Source organism: Miniopterus natalensis, chromosome 12, assembly GCF_054644295.1.
Source record: "Miniopterus natalensis isolate mMinNat1 chromosome 12, mMinNat1.hap1, whole genome shotgun sequence".
NCBI classification, from domain to species: domain Eukaryota; kingdom Metazoa; phylum Chordata; class Mammalia; order Chiroptera; family Miniopteridae; genus Miniopterus; species Miniopterus natalensis.
In genome coordinates, this window is record NC_142092.1 from 46,511,414 (window position 1) to 46,530,707 (window position 19,294).

The 19,294-nt window shown below is 41.2% G+C and overlaps 1 protein-coding gene across 3 annotated transcripts in view; it reads left to right on the forward strand.

Annotated features, from left to right (window-relative positions):
• Positions 1–597: 597 nt before the first annotated feature.
• The window catches only part of NFX1 (nuclear transcription factor, X-box binding 1), a 57,996-nt gene continuing 39,299 nt past the window's right edge, over positions 598–19,294 (forward strand). For all 3 annotated transcript variants that reach the window (XM_016222940.2, XM_016222939.2, XM_016222942.2), the window contains exons 1-5: positions 598–671; positions 4,393–5,373; positions 11,747–11,905; positions 13,081–13,158; positions 17,512–17,617. In XM_016222940.2, coding sequence (XP_016078426.2) covers positions 647–671; positions 4,393–5,373; positions 11,747–11,905; positions 13,081–13,158; positions 17,512–17,617 — 1,349 coding nt within the window. In that variant the 5' untranslated portion in view covers positions 598–646. The remainder of the gene's footprint in view (positions 672–4,392; positions 5,374–11,746; positions 11,906–13,080; positions 13,159–17,511; positions 17,618–19,294) is intronic.

Consider the following 19,294-nt stretch of genomic DNA (forward strand, 5'->3'; position numbering starts at 1 on the left):
CAACCACGCTCCACACATTCATTTAAACTTTTATATTTTATGCTTTAAAAATAATCACTGCTTCCAAACTTTACCCCTCATGTTGTATCCCTCTATATTTGTAGTCGTCTACCCGTTCAAGTTCTTTACCGTTTCGAACTTGTGGTTTATTGTTTTCTAACTTATTTGTAAGAGCTTTTTGTATATTACCCTTTGTTTTGCAGATAGTTTTTCCCAAGATTGTCTTTTGACTAGTTTTGTGTGTTTTTTTAACCCCGTCCCTGAATTACTCTAAGGCGATGTCCGAGCTGACTCCAGAACACCAAGCAAAACTGGTTGGGTGGCAGGGCAAAAGGACATAGTAGCAAGTGAGCACAGTGAACCTTAAGAACGAAAACAATGATTACGCAGGTGCCCGCGAGCCGCCCCGCGCCCGCCTTCCCGGAAAACTATAGCAACTTGTTCCCTCCTTCCGCCCGGTGTCCGGCGCAACTTTCTGACGTCACGGACGCACCGCACAGTTAGGTTAGGCCGCGCAAACTCCGTGGCCGTCTATCTGGCGCGCTGTCGCCAACGTTCTCCCGCCGCCGGAAGTCCAGGGCACGTGACCGGGTGACAGCGCTAGCTGAACTGCAGGGCTGGCTTTAGGTGTTGCGGCACGCAAGGGATGGCGGAGGCGCCTCCTGTTCCAGGTACTGTTCTGATCCGTGTGGGAGCGTGGGTCTCTCTCTCTTGCGGAAGTTTGGTCAGTGACGAGTTCTAGGGCTTCGGCCATTCATATCGCGAGAGTGGCGCGTACTAGGGTTGGGGATAGTGGCTCCGAAGGGCCGAGCACGCGCTTCGTGCTTACGGAGACCTCGACCATCGTCGACCAGGTCGTGAAGCCGGGCAGCTGGGTTTCTGAGGGGAGTGAGTTTGTTGTAGCGCCCAGCGAGTTGATGTGGGTGTCCGGTATCTCCGGGGGCAGCGGCTGCACTGATCTCCGACTAGCGGGCGTCGGTGACTGGCAGGCTCTCGACGCGTAGTGGCTTTGCACTCAGTGCTTAAGGTGTATTCGTGCTTCCTGGTGCAGCGGTGCGGGCGCGAGCCGAATACCCGTGGTTTCCAATCCCAGCCTTCCACGAACTCCCAGTGTGACTGTCATTTTCTTCATCTTTCAGTTGGGGGTAATTAGGTTAATTCCTGTGAAGGCTCCCGCCCTGTGCTGTACCTGCTCCATAAGTATTAGCTCACTTCCTCTTCCGGAGTTGCCTCTGTGTATGGAAGCAGCCTCATTTGGCTGTTAATGTAACATCCATTTCCGTTTACTTCAGAGTGTACCATAGATCTTTGTTTTGCAAACTTTTGGACAGCGACCGAAAAGGCACATTTAACTTTGAGACCTCAGTGCACACATACATAAATATAAAAGCGAACCAAAAGTTTACAGGAAGCAATGGTTTTCCTTACTGTCTTAATACACTGTACTTTCTGTTTCTTCTGAAAAATTACTTGTCGCAGCTCACCACATTGATTTGGTTTCAGGACCCACTCTTTCTGAAAAACAGGGCAGCAGTTTGCCGCATGAGATTTATAGTCATTGATTTGGGTCTTAGTTCTGCTTCCTACTAGCTTTTAGGGTACTAAGAAGAGTATATATGTGTTTGTGTACTGGGTGGCAGATAAAATGTATTTATTACTGTGGATCTTGGTAAAAAGTTGGAAAACATTGCACTGGTGTACCCCAGTCCTGATTTAGGTATTAAGTCATCTTGGTGGGTGGGAACGTTTTTAGGGTGGTGTTTTGTTATTCTCCCACCCATTCTTTTTCCATCTCCTCTAAAGTGGATCCATTTAAATTCTCATCCTCAGGTTCACTTCTGACCCAGTTCTTTATCTTTCAATATTTGAAGAAGAATTGGATGGGACTCGTTGTGAGTCATAGTTTTGGCCAACAGTGTTGTTCCCCAGGTTACAACCTCTTCTTCCCCATCTACTGAGACAAAGTCCAATACTCCAAAGATCTCCCCACTCCCTCTCATGTTCCTGAGCTTGCTTTTGCCTTAGTTTCTATTCCAGCATGATCTCTAACCCACACCTCCATCCCCACTCAAGGTTTGGTTCTTTTGCCTGCCTCTGTCCTCAAATAGCAGCCCAGTCCCTGGGGCTATCTTTCTGCCCATGGCAGACTCCAATGCCAGCTTTGTCTCTGGACTTTATAATCTAGTTTACTCTGTTCCACCCACCTGTTGGACACCTACCAGGCTGCCATGTAATCTTGGATCTAGGGTACCACTTGTACTATAGTAATGCCTTGGTATGAGACATCCCATTTACTGAGTAACTTCCAAATATTTTAAGTAGTTGGGGGGAAAGGGTATTTCAGACCTTTGTGTCTCAGGTCCAGTTTCCTGATTCATGTGCCCTTTCCCCCTTCCTCATGTCTCTTAAGGCTCTCTCTGAGGGCTTTGCCTACTACATCATATCTAGTGGAACATATGCTGTATATTAATAGGTACTGCCCTGTCTAGAATCTCTAGTTGAATCAAGTCTTTACTGCTTAACATGAAACACCCTCTTCCCATCCTTTACCAGGATATTTACTGACCCTTTTTCTGCCCCTCTCTCCAACCTTGCTTCTTCAAGCAGGAAAAGACTACACAGTACCCACTAGGTCTAGTCTATCCATTCCCACCTTTAACTTATCTGTTAGGTTTCCAGAATACCCTCTCTGCCACTTTCTGAATTTGTAAGGCCCTCCACCCTATCCCTAGGATTCTGCCTATGTGAAAGCTTTCAAAACTAATCCTGGATTGAGCGAGAGGTTACCCTATGACCTTTATGATCTCGTTCACTTCTTTAGTGTATGTTTCTATGGTACCAGCTGCCCAACCTCTGACAGTGTAGCGTGGTGATAGTGTAAGAGCATGGGTCTCTAGAACCACATAGCGTGGGATGGAATTCTGAATTTGCTTTAGAAATCCCTTGTGGCCTTGGGCAAGTTTTCTTATCAGGAATGTGAGGATTAAATGAGCCAACATTGCAAAGTGCTTAAAACAGTACCTGGCACATGTTAAGTATCTAATAAAGTACCTAACAGGCTTATTAATAAACCTGAAACCCCCGTGCTCTGAACTGCACCCATCTGTGGTTGGCTCTGTGTGTTTTGGATAGTCTGTAATCCTAACAGCAAAAATAAAGCACCATTTTAACCACCTTATACACGTTTCTAACTTGCTTTACTTTTCATAGCAACTCTTTGATGTAGGAATTATTACTATCTCCATTATATATAAGAAAACTGGGGTTAAGTAACTTGCATAAAGACACAATAAGTAATAGGCAGGGGCTTAAATCCATGTCTCTTAGGCCCTATAAATTCATAGTATATTCTGTATGCTTCATATAGTTCTGACTTTGCTACTAACTAGTTTTGCATCCTCAGGCAAATCATTTTTTTTTTTTTTAATATATCTTTATTGATTTCAGAGAGAGGAAAGGAGAGGGAAGGGAGGGAGAGAGAGAGATAGAAACATCAATGATGAGAGAGTCATTGATCGAGCCCGCAACCCAGGCATGTACCCTGACCAGGAATTGAACCCCAGTCGCCTGGATCCTAGGTCGACACTCAACCGCTGAGCCACGCCTGGCCGGGCGAGGCAAATCATTTTGTCTTTGCGCTTCATGGACTGAGTTGACTACACAAAGAAGCATCTTGGGGAATAACTGAGTGGGTTGAAGGGTCATGTGTTCAATTTTTGAAACCCTGGGATTCTGGACTATATTATAGAGGTTATGTGTGGAAAACCTAAAATATATTCCTGGGGGGAAGAGATGGGAACTAATGTACTCACTATGCTAAGTACTATCTATATGAAATCATATTTAAATTTCATAGTAACCCTTTAAAATAGCATTATCTTTTGTCATGGATGAGGATGCTAGGCTAAAAGCAATCAAGTGATAGACTGAAGTTCATAGCATAAGTTGGAGCGTCAGACTTTAAACTGATTTTGGCTGATTCCTAAGCCCATTTACTTGATATTACACAATGCTACATTAGAGTTGTGAAAGACCACATGGAACCTACTGACTGATGTCTCAACTCTGAACTATTTGCTGACCTTAAATTTTTTGATGAAATAAAATAAAAAAATAAAAAAATTTTTGATGAAATAAATGGTTGTATAAATAATGCCTGATGACGCAGGTGAGCAGTTTTACTTAGCATCTCTCAGCGGTGGCTATTGGTGAGGCTACTGTACATGCAATGATCAGTCTTCCACATCACCTTCATAGGAAACAGGTCTTACTAAGAGCCTGTTTTACACAAAGTCCTTAGGAAAATAACTTTTAGATACGGCTTATAATCTTGTGGGCTTCATGGTTGAGCAAGTAATTTCTTTACTGGCATGTCTGTTTTTTATGTCCTAGGTACTTTTAAATTCAATACGGATGCTTCTGAGTTTGTTCCTCAGGAGAGAAAAAATTCTGGTCTACATTGTGGGGGTCAAAGGAGACTAGATTCTAATAGAATTGGTAGAAGAAATTACAGTTCACCACCTCCGTGTCACCTTTCCAGGCAAGTCCCTTATGATGACATCTCTGCTGTTCATCAGCACAGTTACCATCCTTCAGGAAGCAAACCTAAGAGTCAACAGACGTTTCAGTCCTCTGCTTCTAATAAATCACTCAAGAGCCTTCAGAATCAACCTGGACAGAAATTGAGGAGTGAAAAGCAGCATATCAGAGTCAAGAGAATACAAAGTCTAACTGACCAGACCTCAGATGCATCTGGCTCAGAAAGTGTGGCCAGATCAGACAGTGGGACAAAGCCTAGAGAGCACAGCCCTGCTGAAAGTGAGAAGGAAATTATTGGTGCAGATCCCAGGGGAGCAAAACCCAAAAAAGCATCCCAATTTGTATACAGTTATGGCAGAGGACCAAAAGTCAAGGGGAAACTCAAATGTGAGTGGGGTAACAGAATGACTCCCAAACCCGAGGATGCTGGACCTGAAAATACCAAACCCGTAGGGGTTATCCACCCTGACTCTTCAGATACATCCTTCAGAAAAGGAGTACTGGATGGGTCTGGGGCCAAACGCAACGAACAGAGAAGACACTCACAGAAAAGACCTCCCTGGGAAGTGGAGGGGGCGAGGCCACGTCCAGGCAGGAATCCACCAAAACAGGAGGGCCTACGACATGCAAGTGCAGGAACCAGAAACAATATCACCCCCATTCTAAAGGATAATCTTAATGAACGACCAGCAAAATCTGCCTGTAACAATGGGAACTTGGCAGTTGTCAACAAGTCTTCCAGACGGGTTGACCCAGAGAAAAGTGCTATGAGGAGACAGGATCCTCCCCGAGGCAAACAGAACCCTGTGCTAAAGAATGTGGAAACACACACAGGTAAGTCTACCTAGATGGATGGAAATGTTTTGTTTTATTTTTAAGTTTTTGAATAGGTAGTATATTCACACAACTTAGAAGCCAGAAAGTGTAGAAAGGTACCCAGTACCCTGGCCAAGTGGCTCAGTTGGTTGGAACATTGTCTCATATACCAAGAGGTGATGGGTTCAATTCCCAGTCAGGGTACATTCCTAGGTTTCGGATTCAGTCCCGAGTCAGGGTATGTATAAGAGGCAACTAATCAATGTTTCTCTCTGTTGCTCTTTCTCTCTCTTCTCTCTCTAAAGTCAATAAAAAATACATATCCTCAGGTGAGGATTTTTAAAAAAGGTACACAGTGAAAAGTCTCTCTATCCTTGTTCATAATCTGCCTGGATTCTGCTATCACCTCTCCCCTCCCCAGTAGATAACTATTTACTTAGTTTTTATATCATAAGCAAATACAAATAAGGAATTCTTTTCTTAAATAAGGAAATTTGTGTTTTAAAAAATGCATATATGGGTGGTATAGATGTTTGGTAGCAAGAATTTATTACTATTTTGATTTTTCACTTTATTTTTATTATACTTTGTAATAAAAATACAGATCTTCAAACAGTCCAAGACAGAATAATTCTACAAGCATCAGTAATCAAAAGTTATTCTCTATCATAAACTAAATGACTGATAATAAATACTGACAGAAGACTACACAATGTACCATAATATAAAATGTAGCAAGTGATTTTCCTATGTTCTCTTTTCTTCTTCATGGATGAATATTTCTTTATTTGCTTTTTAAAAAATTATTTTATTTTATTGTTGACAGTATTACAGATGTCCCCCAATTTGCCCCCTTACCCAGCCCTTGCCCCACCCCAGACCTTCATCACACTGTTGTCTGTGTCCATTGGTTATGCATATATATATATGTTCTTTGGTTAATCTCCCAGCCCTGGAGTCTGTTCCATGCCTCCATGCCTCTGGACCTATTTTGTTTGTTTGTCAGTGCAAGATTTTTTTTGAATCTTGAAAGCACAAGTAGGGGATGGTAACATCTCCACTACCTCACCTGGTTCCAACCTACATCATCTTTTGTCTGCTTATCTGCAAGAATTCCTAACTAATCTCACCATCTCCAGTTTCTCTCAGTTCATCTCTTACACCAGGATCAGAGAGCAATCTTTCTAAAACACATTGAATTATGTCACCCCTCACCCCCTTTTGTTCACTTTATCTTAACACCTATAAATTTTGGCTTCTGCCTTACCCAACAACCCCATCTTCTGCTGCCTCGGTCCCCACATTTTATTTCCTGGACTCTATATCTTTTCACTTTCCATGATGTTGCATATGTAGCTCCCTCTGCCTAGAATGTCTACCACTTAGCTAACTGGTGAGTTCTTACTCATTTTTCAAAAGCTAGTTTAGTCACATGTCCAGGAAACCTTTTCTCACCTCTACAGATAAAATTAATATTTTCCAGCCCTGGGCTATGTCTTTTCCTTACATATACATGCTTCTATAGCCGTTATACTGGAAACCATCATTTGTTTATGTGTCAGTTTCCTCCACTTATCTGTAAGCTCCTTAAAAGCAGAGACTATTTTTTTCTTGACTGTTAGAACGTTGTTTCTTAAACTGAACTGAAAACTTCCTTCCTATAAATACTTTCTATCCTCTGGTTCAAGTTCTGGCATCTGAAGCTACACAGCAATTAGTCTCTCTCCTTATAGTTTCCCTCCCTCCTCATTGCAAATCAGCTTCTTGTAATATTTGAAGACACTTCTCATTTTGCCCTGAGGATATTTTTCATCTAGGCTAAATAGCTTCATTCTCTTCCTCATGGACCTTCACAATTCTGGTCTCCCTCTAGTTTAATGTGACATATGGCTTAACATGTGAAGCCACCACCTGCCCGGGGCCTGGTTTTACACTGGCCTGTAGTTCTTCTACTTCTAATTTGCTTCACCAGGCAGTCCTTCTTGGGACCTCAACTTGTGTGTGAACCCAGGCAACGTTATACCAGAGTTGTTTCTGAATTCTTAAGGCTGTTTCATGGTTCCCTATTGCTTCATAATGAATTATCATAAATATAGTGGCTTAAGATAACACATATTTATTATATCACAGTTTCTGTGGATCAGGAGTCTGGGTCCAGGTTAGCTGAGTTCTCCACTCAGTCTCAGAGGACTGAAAGCTGGCCAGGGTCACAATCGCATCTGAAGTGTAGGTTCCTCATTTATGCCCACTGGTTGTTGGTAGGATTTAGTTCCTTATGTGTGTAGGACTGAAGTCCCCATTTTCTTGCTGGCTATTGCCAGAGGGTCACTCTCAGCTCCTAGAGGCCACCTGCAATTCCCTACCACATGGGCCTTCTCCACACCTTGGTAGTTTACTTTTTTAAGGCATGTAGGAAAGCATCTGCTCTAGATCCTTCAAACCTCTCTGACTTCTGTCTCTGATCTCTATAGACTCTTTTAAAATGTCTCACCTGATTAGATCAGCCCACCATACTGAAGGAGAGGAGATAATACAGGACATGCGTACCCTGGGGTGGGAATCTTGGAGGCGATCTTAGAGTTCTGCCTAACAAATTGCTCTTGGCCTCACATTCCTACATATTCTTGAGAATACTTTATCCACATTTATTGAGTAAATAGTATGGACTAAGCACTGTTCTAGGGACTGGAAATATAGCACTGATGGGGTTTACATTCTGGTAGGGAAGACAAGCAGAAAGCACTTAAAATTTTAATTTGTCAGGTAGGTGATAAGCTGAAAAAGAGGACAGAGTAACGGGTGCTAGTTTAGATAGGTTGGTCTCTTTGATGAGGAAACATTTGAAGAGAGACCAGAAGGAAGTGCAGGAGTGCACCCTGTGGCTCTCTGGAGAAGAGCATTCTAGGCAGAGGCAGAAACAGGTTTAGACTGGAGTGGGAGGGCAGGATTATAAGCAATGAAGGCTGGGGGATGGGTAGGAGAGGAGGTCAGAGAAATCAAAGGGGCTGGATTATGTGAGGCTCTTAGATTTGGTTCTGAGTAAGAAGATAAAAGCAGCTGTAAGGTTTTAGGAAAAGAGATGGCATGATCTTACTAACATTCTGAAATGAGCATTCAGCCTGCTGTGTGGAGAATAGGCTCTAAGGAAGCAAGGGGACAAGGTAGGAGGTTGTTGGAGGAATTCAGGTAGTCGATGATGGAGACTTGGATTAGGTAGTAGTGGGAGAGGTAACAAACCATTTCTAAATCATTCTTCTACCTTTGTTTCAAAATCCTTGCTTCATTGAACCTAATGCAGCATCACCTTATAACTATATCACCTGCTATATCTTATTTATTAGCCTCCAAATCTCCCAGCCCTCATTTATTAATGCACCTAGCCTATATCTTTTCTCTACCACAGTGGTTCTCAAAGTGTAATTCCAGACCAACAGCAATCAGCAACACCTGGGAACTTATTAAAAAAGCAAATTCTTGGGCCTCACCTCAGATTTACTAAACAAATTCTGGGAATGGGGCCCAGCAGTCTTATCTTTTAACAAGCCTCCAGGTGATTCTAAGGCATGCTTAAATTTGAGAACTGATTTACTATAAATCCTGCTGTTATTCTGGGTAACTTTAGTGATCATATGCATTGTGCCTTCTTCAAGGTCTTTGATTTTATTAACCATAGGGACTTTCACCTTCATTCCACTTCCATACCTACTACTAGGGAAATAACCCTGGGATGCCCCATCTCTGAAATATTCAAGTCTGTGTTCCCCTTTCTGATCATTCCTGTCCTGGCTCCCTCAGTTTCTTCTGCCCACTACCAGTTTTACCAGCCTCCTACCCATCTTCAGTCCCTCTCTAGGCGGCCCTTATCATAGGTCATTTGAAGTATTGTCCTTCTGCCAAGCTGTTTGGCAGAATCCCACCCCTGGATTGATGGTACAATCTACCTTCCCTCCTCCAGATTTGGGTAACAGAATGCTGTTTCAGGAAATCATGTAATAATTCAAATTTGGTGCTTCTGTAATTCATTTGCCTTCTCAGGGACGCCTTCCTGGTCACCTTGTTTAAAACCATACTTCCCCCACTGTTAGCATTCCCTATCCTCCTTTCCTGGTTTATTTTTCTCCGTAGAACTTATCACTATTTGATGATGCTACATATTTTCATTGTTTATTGTCTACCTTCCCCAACTAGATAATAAGCTTCATAGGGCAGAAGATTTTTCTGTTTTGTTCATTGTATGTCCTTAGTGTCTAAAGAGTGCCTGACACATAGTAGGTTTTTAGTAATTTTTAAAAATATATACTTTTATGGATTTGAGAGAGAGAGAGAACATTGATGTGAAAGAGAAACATCCATTGGTTGTCTCCCATACGCACCCCTACTGGGGACCGAGCCCACAACCTGGTCATGTGCCCTGACTGGGAATCGAACTGGCAACCTTTTGGTGCATGGAATGGCGTTCAACCAACTGAGTCACACCAGCCAGGGCTTAGTAAGTATTTTTGAATAGTGGTCTCCAACTTCATTTGGCTTTCAGCAGTGCCCATTTTCTCTTATATGACCTTCATCAGCTGTCCTTCCATTTTCATCTAAGACTACTCCAGACATTTTCCACTCTTAAACCTTTTTAACGTTCATCTCCCCCAGACCTTTAACTCTCCCTCAGTCTCAGCAGACTTCATTGCCTTCTACTTCACTGAGAAAGAGGAGATCATCAGGTATAATTTTCTCAACTTTTTGCTCCCTTTATGCAAACTCAGAGGCACATGTGCCCATTCTTCCTTTTCTTTCATTCTGAGATCTGTATTTCCTTCTGTCAGTTTTTCACATTTACTATTCCAAATTCTCAGCCTGAAGATCTTCCCAAGTCTGCTCTACCCTGCACAAGAAAAACTTACCCTGTTATATCACTTCCCAGTAGTGTTTCCTATCCTTCCATTACAGTCAAATCAAGAGTTGTTTGCTTGTTTCCCCCTTTTCCCTATTTTGATTCACTTCTTATTCCTCTATCATCATCAGCACCTGACTCAGAGCTACTGGTAAGGTCATGAATGGCTTCCTATGTTCCACACCCAGTGGAAAAATGTATTTCAGTCCTTATTATCCTAGACTTTCCTTTGAGTTTGATGCAAAGATGGAGTATTTTTTTAAAATGTAACTTCCTTGACTCATTTGTTCCTTTATCCAGTCATTTGACAAATATTTACTGAGCACCTGGTATATGTCAGGAACTGGAAATACTGTACAGTGAGCAAGCAGGCAAGACACTGTCCCTGCCTCACAGAGCATACAGTCCTGAAGTGTTCGTATTTTTTTATCAAGTTGGACAAACAAAGTAATCTTACGAGAGCTAATATTATCAAAGGATTAAAATGTGAGCTTTTGAGTCATACAGCAGTGAATTTGAATTTTGACTTTTTAATTTCTAGCTTTGTGACCTTGAGCAAGTGAATTAACCACTTTGAGCCTCGGTTTCTTCATCTATAAAATGATACTCATATTACAGCCTTGTTAAGAGAATTAAACAATATATGTAAAGTGCTTTAGCACAGCACAGGGCTGGGTTTTTTTAAGGTTAGTTATTTTATCCTATTTGGACCTGAAAATGAAATAACATTGTGAAATAAATGCTAAAAGTATGAACTCAGAAAATAATACATATGTATCTCTGAGAGCACCTGACTGTACTTGGGATAGAAAGCCTTTGCTGAGATTGTATTTGAGGAAAAAGTCTGAAAGTGGGTGGAGGTATTGAGGAATAAATCTGGGAGGATTCTTATGATGCCATACACTGGTCTTTGCCACTAGATGGTGAGCTTCTGCAACCAGGGACTGTTTCTCCTTCAGTCTAGTAACCCTACTATGAGGCTTGTGATAGGTACCAAGCATATGTTCATTGAGTAAATCAACTAAAGACTTTTAGGGAAACTACTAGAACCATCTTACTACCATGGGTTGTTGGAACCTGCCCAGGCTTTGGTTTCCTGCAGCTGACCATTTACAAGCCCCACCCTAGCATGAATCCATGGATCTGGTAGATTCAGAGCATCCCAGATTAAGAAGGGCAAGGCAAGGCCCTACAGTGCTCTGCTCCTGCTCAAGTTGTGTGATGAGGGGCATTTGGCTACTTTGGTTGGTTCCTGGGCAGTTTCTTAGAAATGTTTCCTCAGTTGTAAGAATTCCCACCTGAGTGTCTACTTCCTAAGTCCTCTACCTCAGCGTATTCCTGCCTCTTCTTAGCCTCAGTCTCTGAACAGCTAGCTACCTTACTTAGATTCAGACATCCCTTAAAACCTCTATGTTTGGATTCTTTCAAATGCCTGGCTGATCCTTGGTTGACTAAAGTAAGAATTGATTTTCTGTGTTTGAGTTTCTCTGTTTTGTTTTTTAACAGGTTCTCTAGTTGAACAATTAACTACAGAAAAATACGAGTGCATGGTGTGCTGTGAATTGGTTCGCGTCACAGCCCCAGTGTGGAGTTGTCAGAGCTGTTACCATGTCTTTCATTTGAACTGCATAAAGAAATGGGCAAGGTCTCCAGCATCTCAAGCAGGTCAGTCATTTCTCTATTCTGAGTAGTTATTCTCACCCATTGATATATTCAGCTTTTAAAATGCTATTTAGTTCTTGTATATTTATCTGCAGGGAGAGTATATTGTATCAATCACATATTTCAAATGGCCAGTATTACGCTATAGATCTCAAATCAGCTAAACATAACAATAATAAAATATATTTAAGGTAAAATAAAATCAGTCACATTTACTGAAAATGGTAGCTTTTATCTAAGTAGCAACTATAGAAAACATTTCTTGTATAGTTTGCTTTAAAAAATTTATAGGAAGCAGGTGTTTAATTCATACTTGGAATGTTGAAAGTTGTTTTGCCTTTAACAAATCTTCTCCATAGTATTTTGTGGGCTTTTTCAAAGGATTCTAGTATTTATGGGTAATGCAAATGTTGTGCAATATGCTTTCTGAACTGTGGCTCTTCTTCTAATTTAAGATATCCAGGTTTCCCTGCACATACTCAAATATTTTTTTCTTTTTTTTTTTTTCCAAGCCAAGATTCAGATAATGGTTATCTTGAGATTAGAAATACTGTATTAGGCTCTGGCTGGGTAGCTCAGTTGATTGGAGTGTCATTCTGATGCATCAAGGTTGTTGGTTCGATCTCCAGTCAGGGCAACATGTAAGCAGCAACCAGTGAATACATAAATAAGTGGAAGAACAAATTGATGTTTCTCTGTCAGTCTCTCTCTCTTCCCTCTCCCCCCTTCCTCTCTCTCTCTATCAAATCAATTAAAAAAGTTAGAAATACTATAATAGAACATTATCACTACAAAAAAATGATAATTATGTTATGAGGTGGAGGCATTAGCTAACACTTGTAATCATATTGCAGTATGTAAATTTATCAAAGCAACATGTTGTATACCTTAAACTCACATAATGTTATATGTCATTTATTTCTCAGTTAAAAAAAGAACAAAATGGATACCCACTTGACTCATTGTATCTAAAGTGCTTATAAATATAAGCCTAAATGCAGTATTTGAGCAAAGCAATCAGAATTGTGAATTTGTTTCTTTAATGTCTCTGTCCTTAATATGGAAAGTACCACCACTGCTTCAATGTTATGCCTTCCTATAGGTTTAAATTTTTTTTTAAATTACATGTGCTTTTTAAAAGAAATTATTTTGGTTTTCTCTCCTCTTTTTTTTGGCAGATGGCCAGAGTGGTTGGAGGTGTCCTGCCTGTCAGAATGTTTCTGCACATGTTCCTAATACCTATACTTGTTTCTGTGGTAAGTCTTTTTGCATACATTAGAGTCTTTTCCACTCCAGGCATTGTACTTCAGTTCCCAGCCTAGGAGAGGTGGTCTCTTGGGCATGTTTTAGAAGTTACTAATAAGACTTCAAAGCTTCAGGGTCTACAAGAAATCATATGCATGTTGTCCTTCACACAGCTAGAGCCACAGGCCTTTGTGCCCTTGGCAGGCTATTCTGGAGAAGGGCCTTTACATCATGCCCTCCATGCTCACACTACTTCTGAGCTGTTGTGCTGGTCTCCTTGGTCTTCACTTTAGACCAGACCTGATTGGGTGACAAAGGCGGGTATAGACATGGGCTTCTTCTCACTTCTAGCTGTAACAGCTTTGAGATTCCAAATTTGAATAGCATAAAGAAAGAGTAGTGTTGAAGTATACTTTATTTTAACCCAAGGAATCAGTCATTGATGTTTATAATAAAGAGAGAAATTTTCTATAGACCAGCATTGCTAACTCTGTCCTTGTGCTCTCCCTCTTTATGGAACACTCTTCATGTTTTTAAATAGCTCAGTTCCCCTATGTGTTAGGAAAAAACTTTCTGTGATCCAGATGCTCATACCTCTGCTATCCTATTTCCTGCATATATTCCCCCCCTACTTTCCTTCCTATCTTTTAACAACTAATCTTTACCATGTGATTGTTGATTTTTCTTTTCTTTTTTAAGATTTGTAATTGATTTTTAGAGAGAGAGGAAGGGAGAGAGAGAGAGAGAGGAACATCGATGTGAGAAACATCAATCAGCTGCCTCCTGCACCCCCATTACTGGGGATCCAGCCCACAACCAGGCATGTGCCCTGACCAGGAATCAAATGGCAACCTTTCCGTGCACGGGATGACTCCCAACCAGCTGAGCCACACTGGCCAGGTCCTTATTTTTCAAATTTTGTTTCTTAAGCATGTTTCCCTCCTTGAATCATTGCATCTTTGCTTCCGTCCTTGTTATCTCCCTGAAACTATATTCAACAGTCATCAATGACCCCTTCTGACCAAATCCAGGGCTAACTTAGACGTTAATCTTTCTGGTAGCACAACAGCCTTTAACACTTTTGACCACACCCTTTTTGAATTGACTAGCTCTTCCTGTTTCTTTCTGCAAACTCATTTTTGTAACTGATTGGCTCCTATTCCTCCTTTCCCGTTACTTAGTTAGCAGCTTTCACTAAGAGTTTGACCATCACCTCTTTAATTTCTTGACTCAATCTCTTGGTGAGTTCATCAACTATCTAGAATGTTCTTCCCCTTTCCTTTAAATCCTCATCAACTGTGTCATTCAAGATCTGACCTCTAACATTTTCTTCCAAAGGAAGCTTTCTGTTTTTAAAATTTTTATTTATTGATTTTAGAAAGAAAGAGAGAAACATTGATTTGTTGTTCCACTTATTCATGCATTCATTGGTTGGTGCTTGTATTATGCCCCAACTGGGGATCGAACCTGCAACCTTGGTGGGTTGGGACAGCATTCTAACCAACTGAGCTACCCAACCAGGGCAGAAGCTTCCTTTTCTTATTCTCTCTCCCACTTTGGCCAGTCTTTGATTCAGAATCTACTGGTATGTTTTATTGCCAAAATCTGAGCTCTGTTAGATACTAAATTAGTATTAATTAAAGGAATGAATAATTAAGAATGTACTACTAAAAGGCAACATGAAACTGAAAGCAAGAGAGCAATGGAAAATTGGACAGATAGGGCCCTGGCCAGTGTGGCTCAATGGTTAGTATGTCAGCCTGCACACCAAAGGGTTGTGGGTTCGATTCCCAGTCAGGGCACGTACCTGGGTTGTGGGTTCACTCCCCACCCCCAATCACCCAGTCAGGGCACATGCGGGAGGCAGCCAGTCCATGAGTCTCTCTCATATCAATTTCTCTCTCTCGTTCTCTCTCCCCCTCCTTCCTTCCCTTCCACTCTCTCTGAAAAGCAATGGAAAAAATATCCTCAGATGAGGATCAGCAAAAAAAAGAAAAGAAAGTTGGACAAATAGGACCAATACCAAGGCTTGACAACCTTATTTTAAAGGACTTTTAAGCATAAGTACCACAATGGAATTAAAGATATTGTTAAATATCTTTCACTGATAAAATTAGATATGAGACCCTATGAAGGTAGAAGAAAGTGGGGCAAAGGTCAAGATGATCTCAGCAAAGTAAAATGCTGTGAGAATGTAGTTAATGACCTTATTTTACCTGATAACTTTGCCCCACTCTGTTCTTCTGGAAGTTCATTAATTTAATGTATTTTATTAAGAACTTATTAATGTACCAGACACTGAAGAAACAGAAGAATTTAAGACTATTGACTTCTCAGTGCTTATAGTCCAAGAGTTAGACACAATTAACTTGATGTTCTACTAGAAGTCTAGAGTGCTATGGGAGATCTTTGGGGTGAATTATGACTTCTGGCTGTTTGATTTAAGGCAAGCCTTCATAAAGGAGGTAGAATTAAACTGGGCTTGAAAACTAGGTAAAACCTTGCTAGGAAAGAAGATTTGTTGAAGAGAATAGCATAAGCAGAAGTTAAAAACCAAGAAGGCTTAGAATCTATTGGGAGAAGAGGTGGCCCTCTGATTATGGAGCTCAGGCTCTTTAAAGGTGGAGGAGTGGGAGATGACTGGAAAGGTGGGGCTGACTTCTTGAGGCCAGGCTTAGACATTGGCACCTCATTTGGCTGTCTGTGGAAAGCCACTGAACGCATCAATGTGACTCTTTATTAAGCTTAATCTCATGGCGGTGAGTGGAGTGTTTGGGGGCCTGAACAGTTTGTGGTCTTATAGTAGCCCAGGTAAATAATAAAAGTCTATAATCAGTATTAGAGTGGGGTAGGAGGGAGGACGCACACAATTTCAAAGGTAAACAAATTCACAGCAGTGAGAAAGGGAGGGACCTACATGTGGTTCCAAAGTTGCGTGCTTTTAGAAATGGTGATACCAAGGACAAAAAAGGGCAGATCAGGAGAACCAGGTTTAGTGGGGATGATGAGTTCAGTTTAGAGATGTTGAGTTGGAGGAATAAGACATTCATGAGAGATGTTTGACAAGCAGTTAGGAGTATTTGAAGAGAGATCAGGACTTAGCACTGGTAGTCGTCGCAGTTGAGAGTAGTAGACCTGAGTGGGGAAAGAGTGAAAAAGGGGTCTAATATACAACCCTGGCAAAAAAAGGAAAAGACACACATTTAGAGTCAGGATAAAGAGGTGGAGCCATTGAAAGATGTCTGGGGAAAATCAGGTCACTGTATTGGAGCAAGAAAGCACAAAGGCAAGGAAGCTTTTCCAGTAGCCTGGAGATGAGGTTCCAGCCAGTAGAGAGGCTATAGTGGGAGTAGAGGGGGAGGTGAGGTGAGAAATACTAAGTAGAAAAATTGACAAGATTTGGTGATTAAGTAGAATATGGAAAGAAAAAAGGGGGATGACTAGTTTTTGTGTGACTCTGACAGTGATGGTGTTGCTGACAGAAATAGGGAACACTGAAGACAGAGAGGTTTAAGAGGAAAGATGCTAAGTTTGGCTGCAGAGGTAGGCAGTTTGAAGTGACTGAAACCCCAATCACGGATGTTCAGCAGACAGTTGGACAAGCAGGACTGAAACTGAGGCTTCAGGGCAATGCAGAAAAATGTAGATTCTCATTGGCCTTTAGGTATATTAAACCTCACAGCATGAATAAGAGTTTTGAAAGAGACAAGCTACAGAGAAAAACAGAGCACAAGGACTGGGGACAGACTGTCATTGAGGGTGTAAATTGTCCAAGTAAGGATGAATTCCTCTAGGGCAAGGAAGAGTCCTGTGCCTCAGTTTTACCCTTCTTGCCTGTATGCTAAGTTGATGGAAGATGCTTACTAAAGATTTGCAGAGTGACATTGATTGTAAAAGTATAGCCCTTTCATGCCTACCTTATAGCTTTAGAATAGGTGAGTTCTTACTATGCAGTGGACTTATGTTCTTTCCATCTCTTACTGCTCCCCTCCCTCCATTGCTCTCTTCCCTTATTTCCTGTTTTGATCCCATATCAATTCAAGGGCCTATTTACAGAAGGCTTATTTTGTAGGTTTTTTCCTTGGATTAAATGTGTCCATTAGTCAAAGTGGCATTTTTATAAGTAAATAACTTTTTATTTACCTTTTCCAGGTAATCCATAATTTAAGATTTATACTCAGTGAAGCTTTTGATGAATAGCATTAAATTCACCTTTTTATTCTGGGGTGTGCCATAATGTGTTTGTTGAACTAATGAAAACCACACTGATGTTCCATGCTGACTAGCTATATTGTGTTATTTCATTAAAGTCTAGGATGCATTTGAAGTTTGTACCATTGACTGTCTGATCTGATATGTTTTAGGCAAGGTAAAGAATCCTGAATGGAGCAGAAATGAAATTCCACATAGTTGTGGTGAGGTTTGTAGAAAGAAACAGCCTGGACAGGACTGCCCACATTCCTGTAACCTGTAAGTTGGAATGCTAGACCCCTGGGGATTCTTGATGGGCACATTTTGTTCATTTCTTTGAGTATACCTATCTGGTTAGCATGTAACAGGACAGGGTAAAAGGCAATATGGTATCATTTACTGAGCACTGACTCTTAAAGTTAACTCATTGAATCCTTAAAACAACCCAGTGATATATATAGATGTTTGTCATCTCCATTTTACAGATGGGCTCAGAAAGGCCAAATGTCTTGCCCAAGGTCACAGTGCTAGGACATGATAGAGCTGGGATTTCCAAAGCCAGTGTTCCTCTCAGTATATTACACTGCTGGCTTCTAAGATGAAATATCCCCCACTGATAACCAGATCCAAGAGAGTGTATAGGACAGAGTTCTGTCTGGGGAAAGGCAGTTGTGTAGGGCCCTGTTGGGCAGTATTTTTAGGATGTGAATCCCTTTCCTACAATAAGTATCGAGCTTTAGAATGTATTCAGTCAGCTTCTAAATAATAAGATATATGCACAGTAATAAACAATTTATTGGTTACAAACAAATTTGTACAAGCTTTGACCTGAGACCAAGGTTTAATTCCTGGGTTTGATTCACTTAACAGTTACGTGATGTTGGATAAATTACTTAATTTCTCTGAGGCTGTAATATAATAATGATACGAGCTTGTAGAACTTACAGAGTCCTATGATTATTAAATGAATCGATGCACGTAAAAGGCTTGGTACAGATCCTGGCACGTGGTCAAAATATGATAATTGTTGCTTATAGTACCCAAATCTAAGAGTAAAACAGACATCAGAGTGTTATCTTGGTACTTCTGCATGGAGGAGAAGTAAATGTTGAACCAGAGGTCTTGTGGTCAAGATGTAGGGGTGGTGCTCTGGAATTGTCAGTGTGGGGAAAGCTATTCATACTGGACTAAACAGCATGGCCTGCCATCTTCTGGGCAGTCAGCCTTCCCTTTCCTTTGACTGCTTCAATAGATCCTTCCCCAGAATCCAGGGGACCCATCTATTTAAACTATTCCTTCCCTTAGTTGGCATTTTAAGTAAATTTAGTAATAGGAAATTAATCCTTTGTGTGAATTCTTTTTCTGACACCTTCAGCAGAAATGGGCCCTTTCGGGACTATGAAAGAACATCAGATGTGATGTAGATCAGGTAGTCAACGCCATGTGTGAAGGGAAATGAGGCCATAAAATTTGCTGCTTTGTTGCTCTGGAAATTCTGCCCTTGATTTGGGAACTGACTGACCTTTTACTCCTGTCAGGACCCTAGAGATTGCCATACCCCAGCAGCACCTTCCTTTGAAAAGAAAGCTTTGAGTTTCTCTAATTTATACTTATCGGGACTCAAGCCACAGTTGGCCCCTTTATCTTTCTATTTTGGGTTGTTCTCATAGATTATAAAGTTCTCTAGAGCAGTTCTCAACCCCGGCTACCCATTAGAATCATTTAGGGAGCACTTTTAAACACCAGTGCCCAGTCTCTACCTCAGAGCAATTGAATCAGAACTTCTAGGGGTAGATCTGAGCATCTGTAGTTTTTAAAGCTGTCCAGGTGATTCTAATATGTAGCCAGTGTTGCAAACCATTGCTCTAAAGGTTATAAAAACTTTAAGTCCATGCCTCATGGATATTTGAAATAACCTGGAGTCATCCACTTCTGGCCAACGGTTTATCTGTCAGC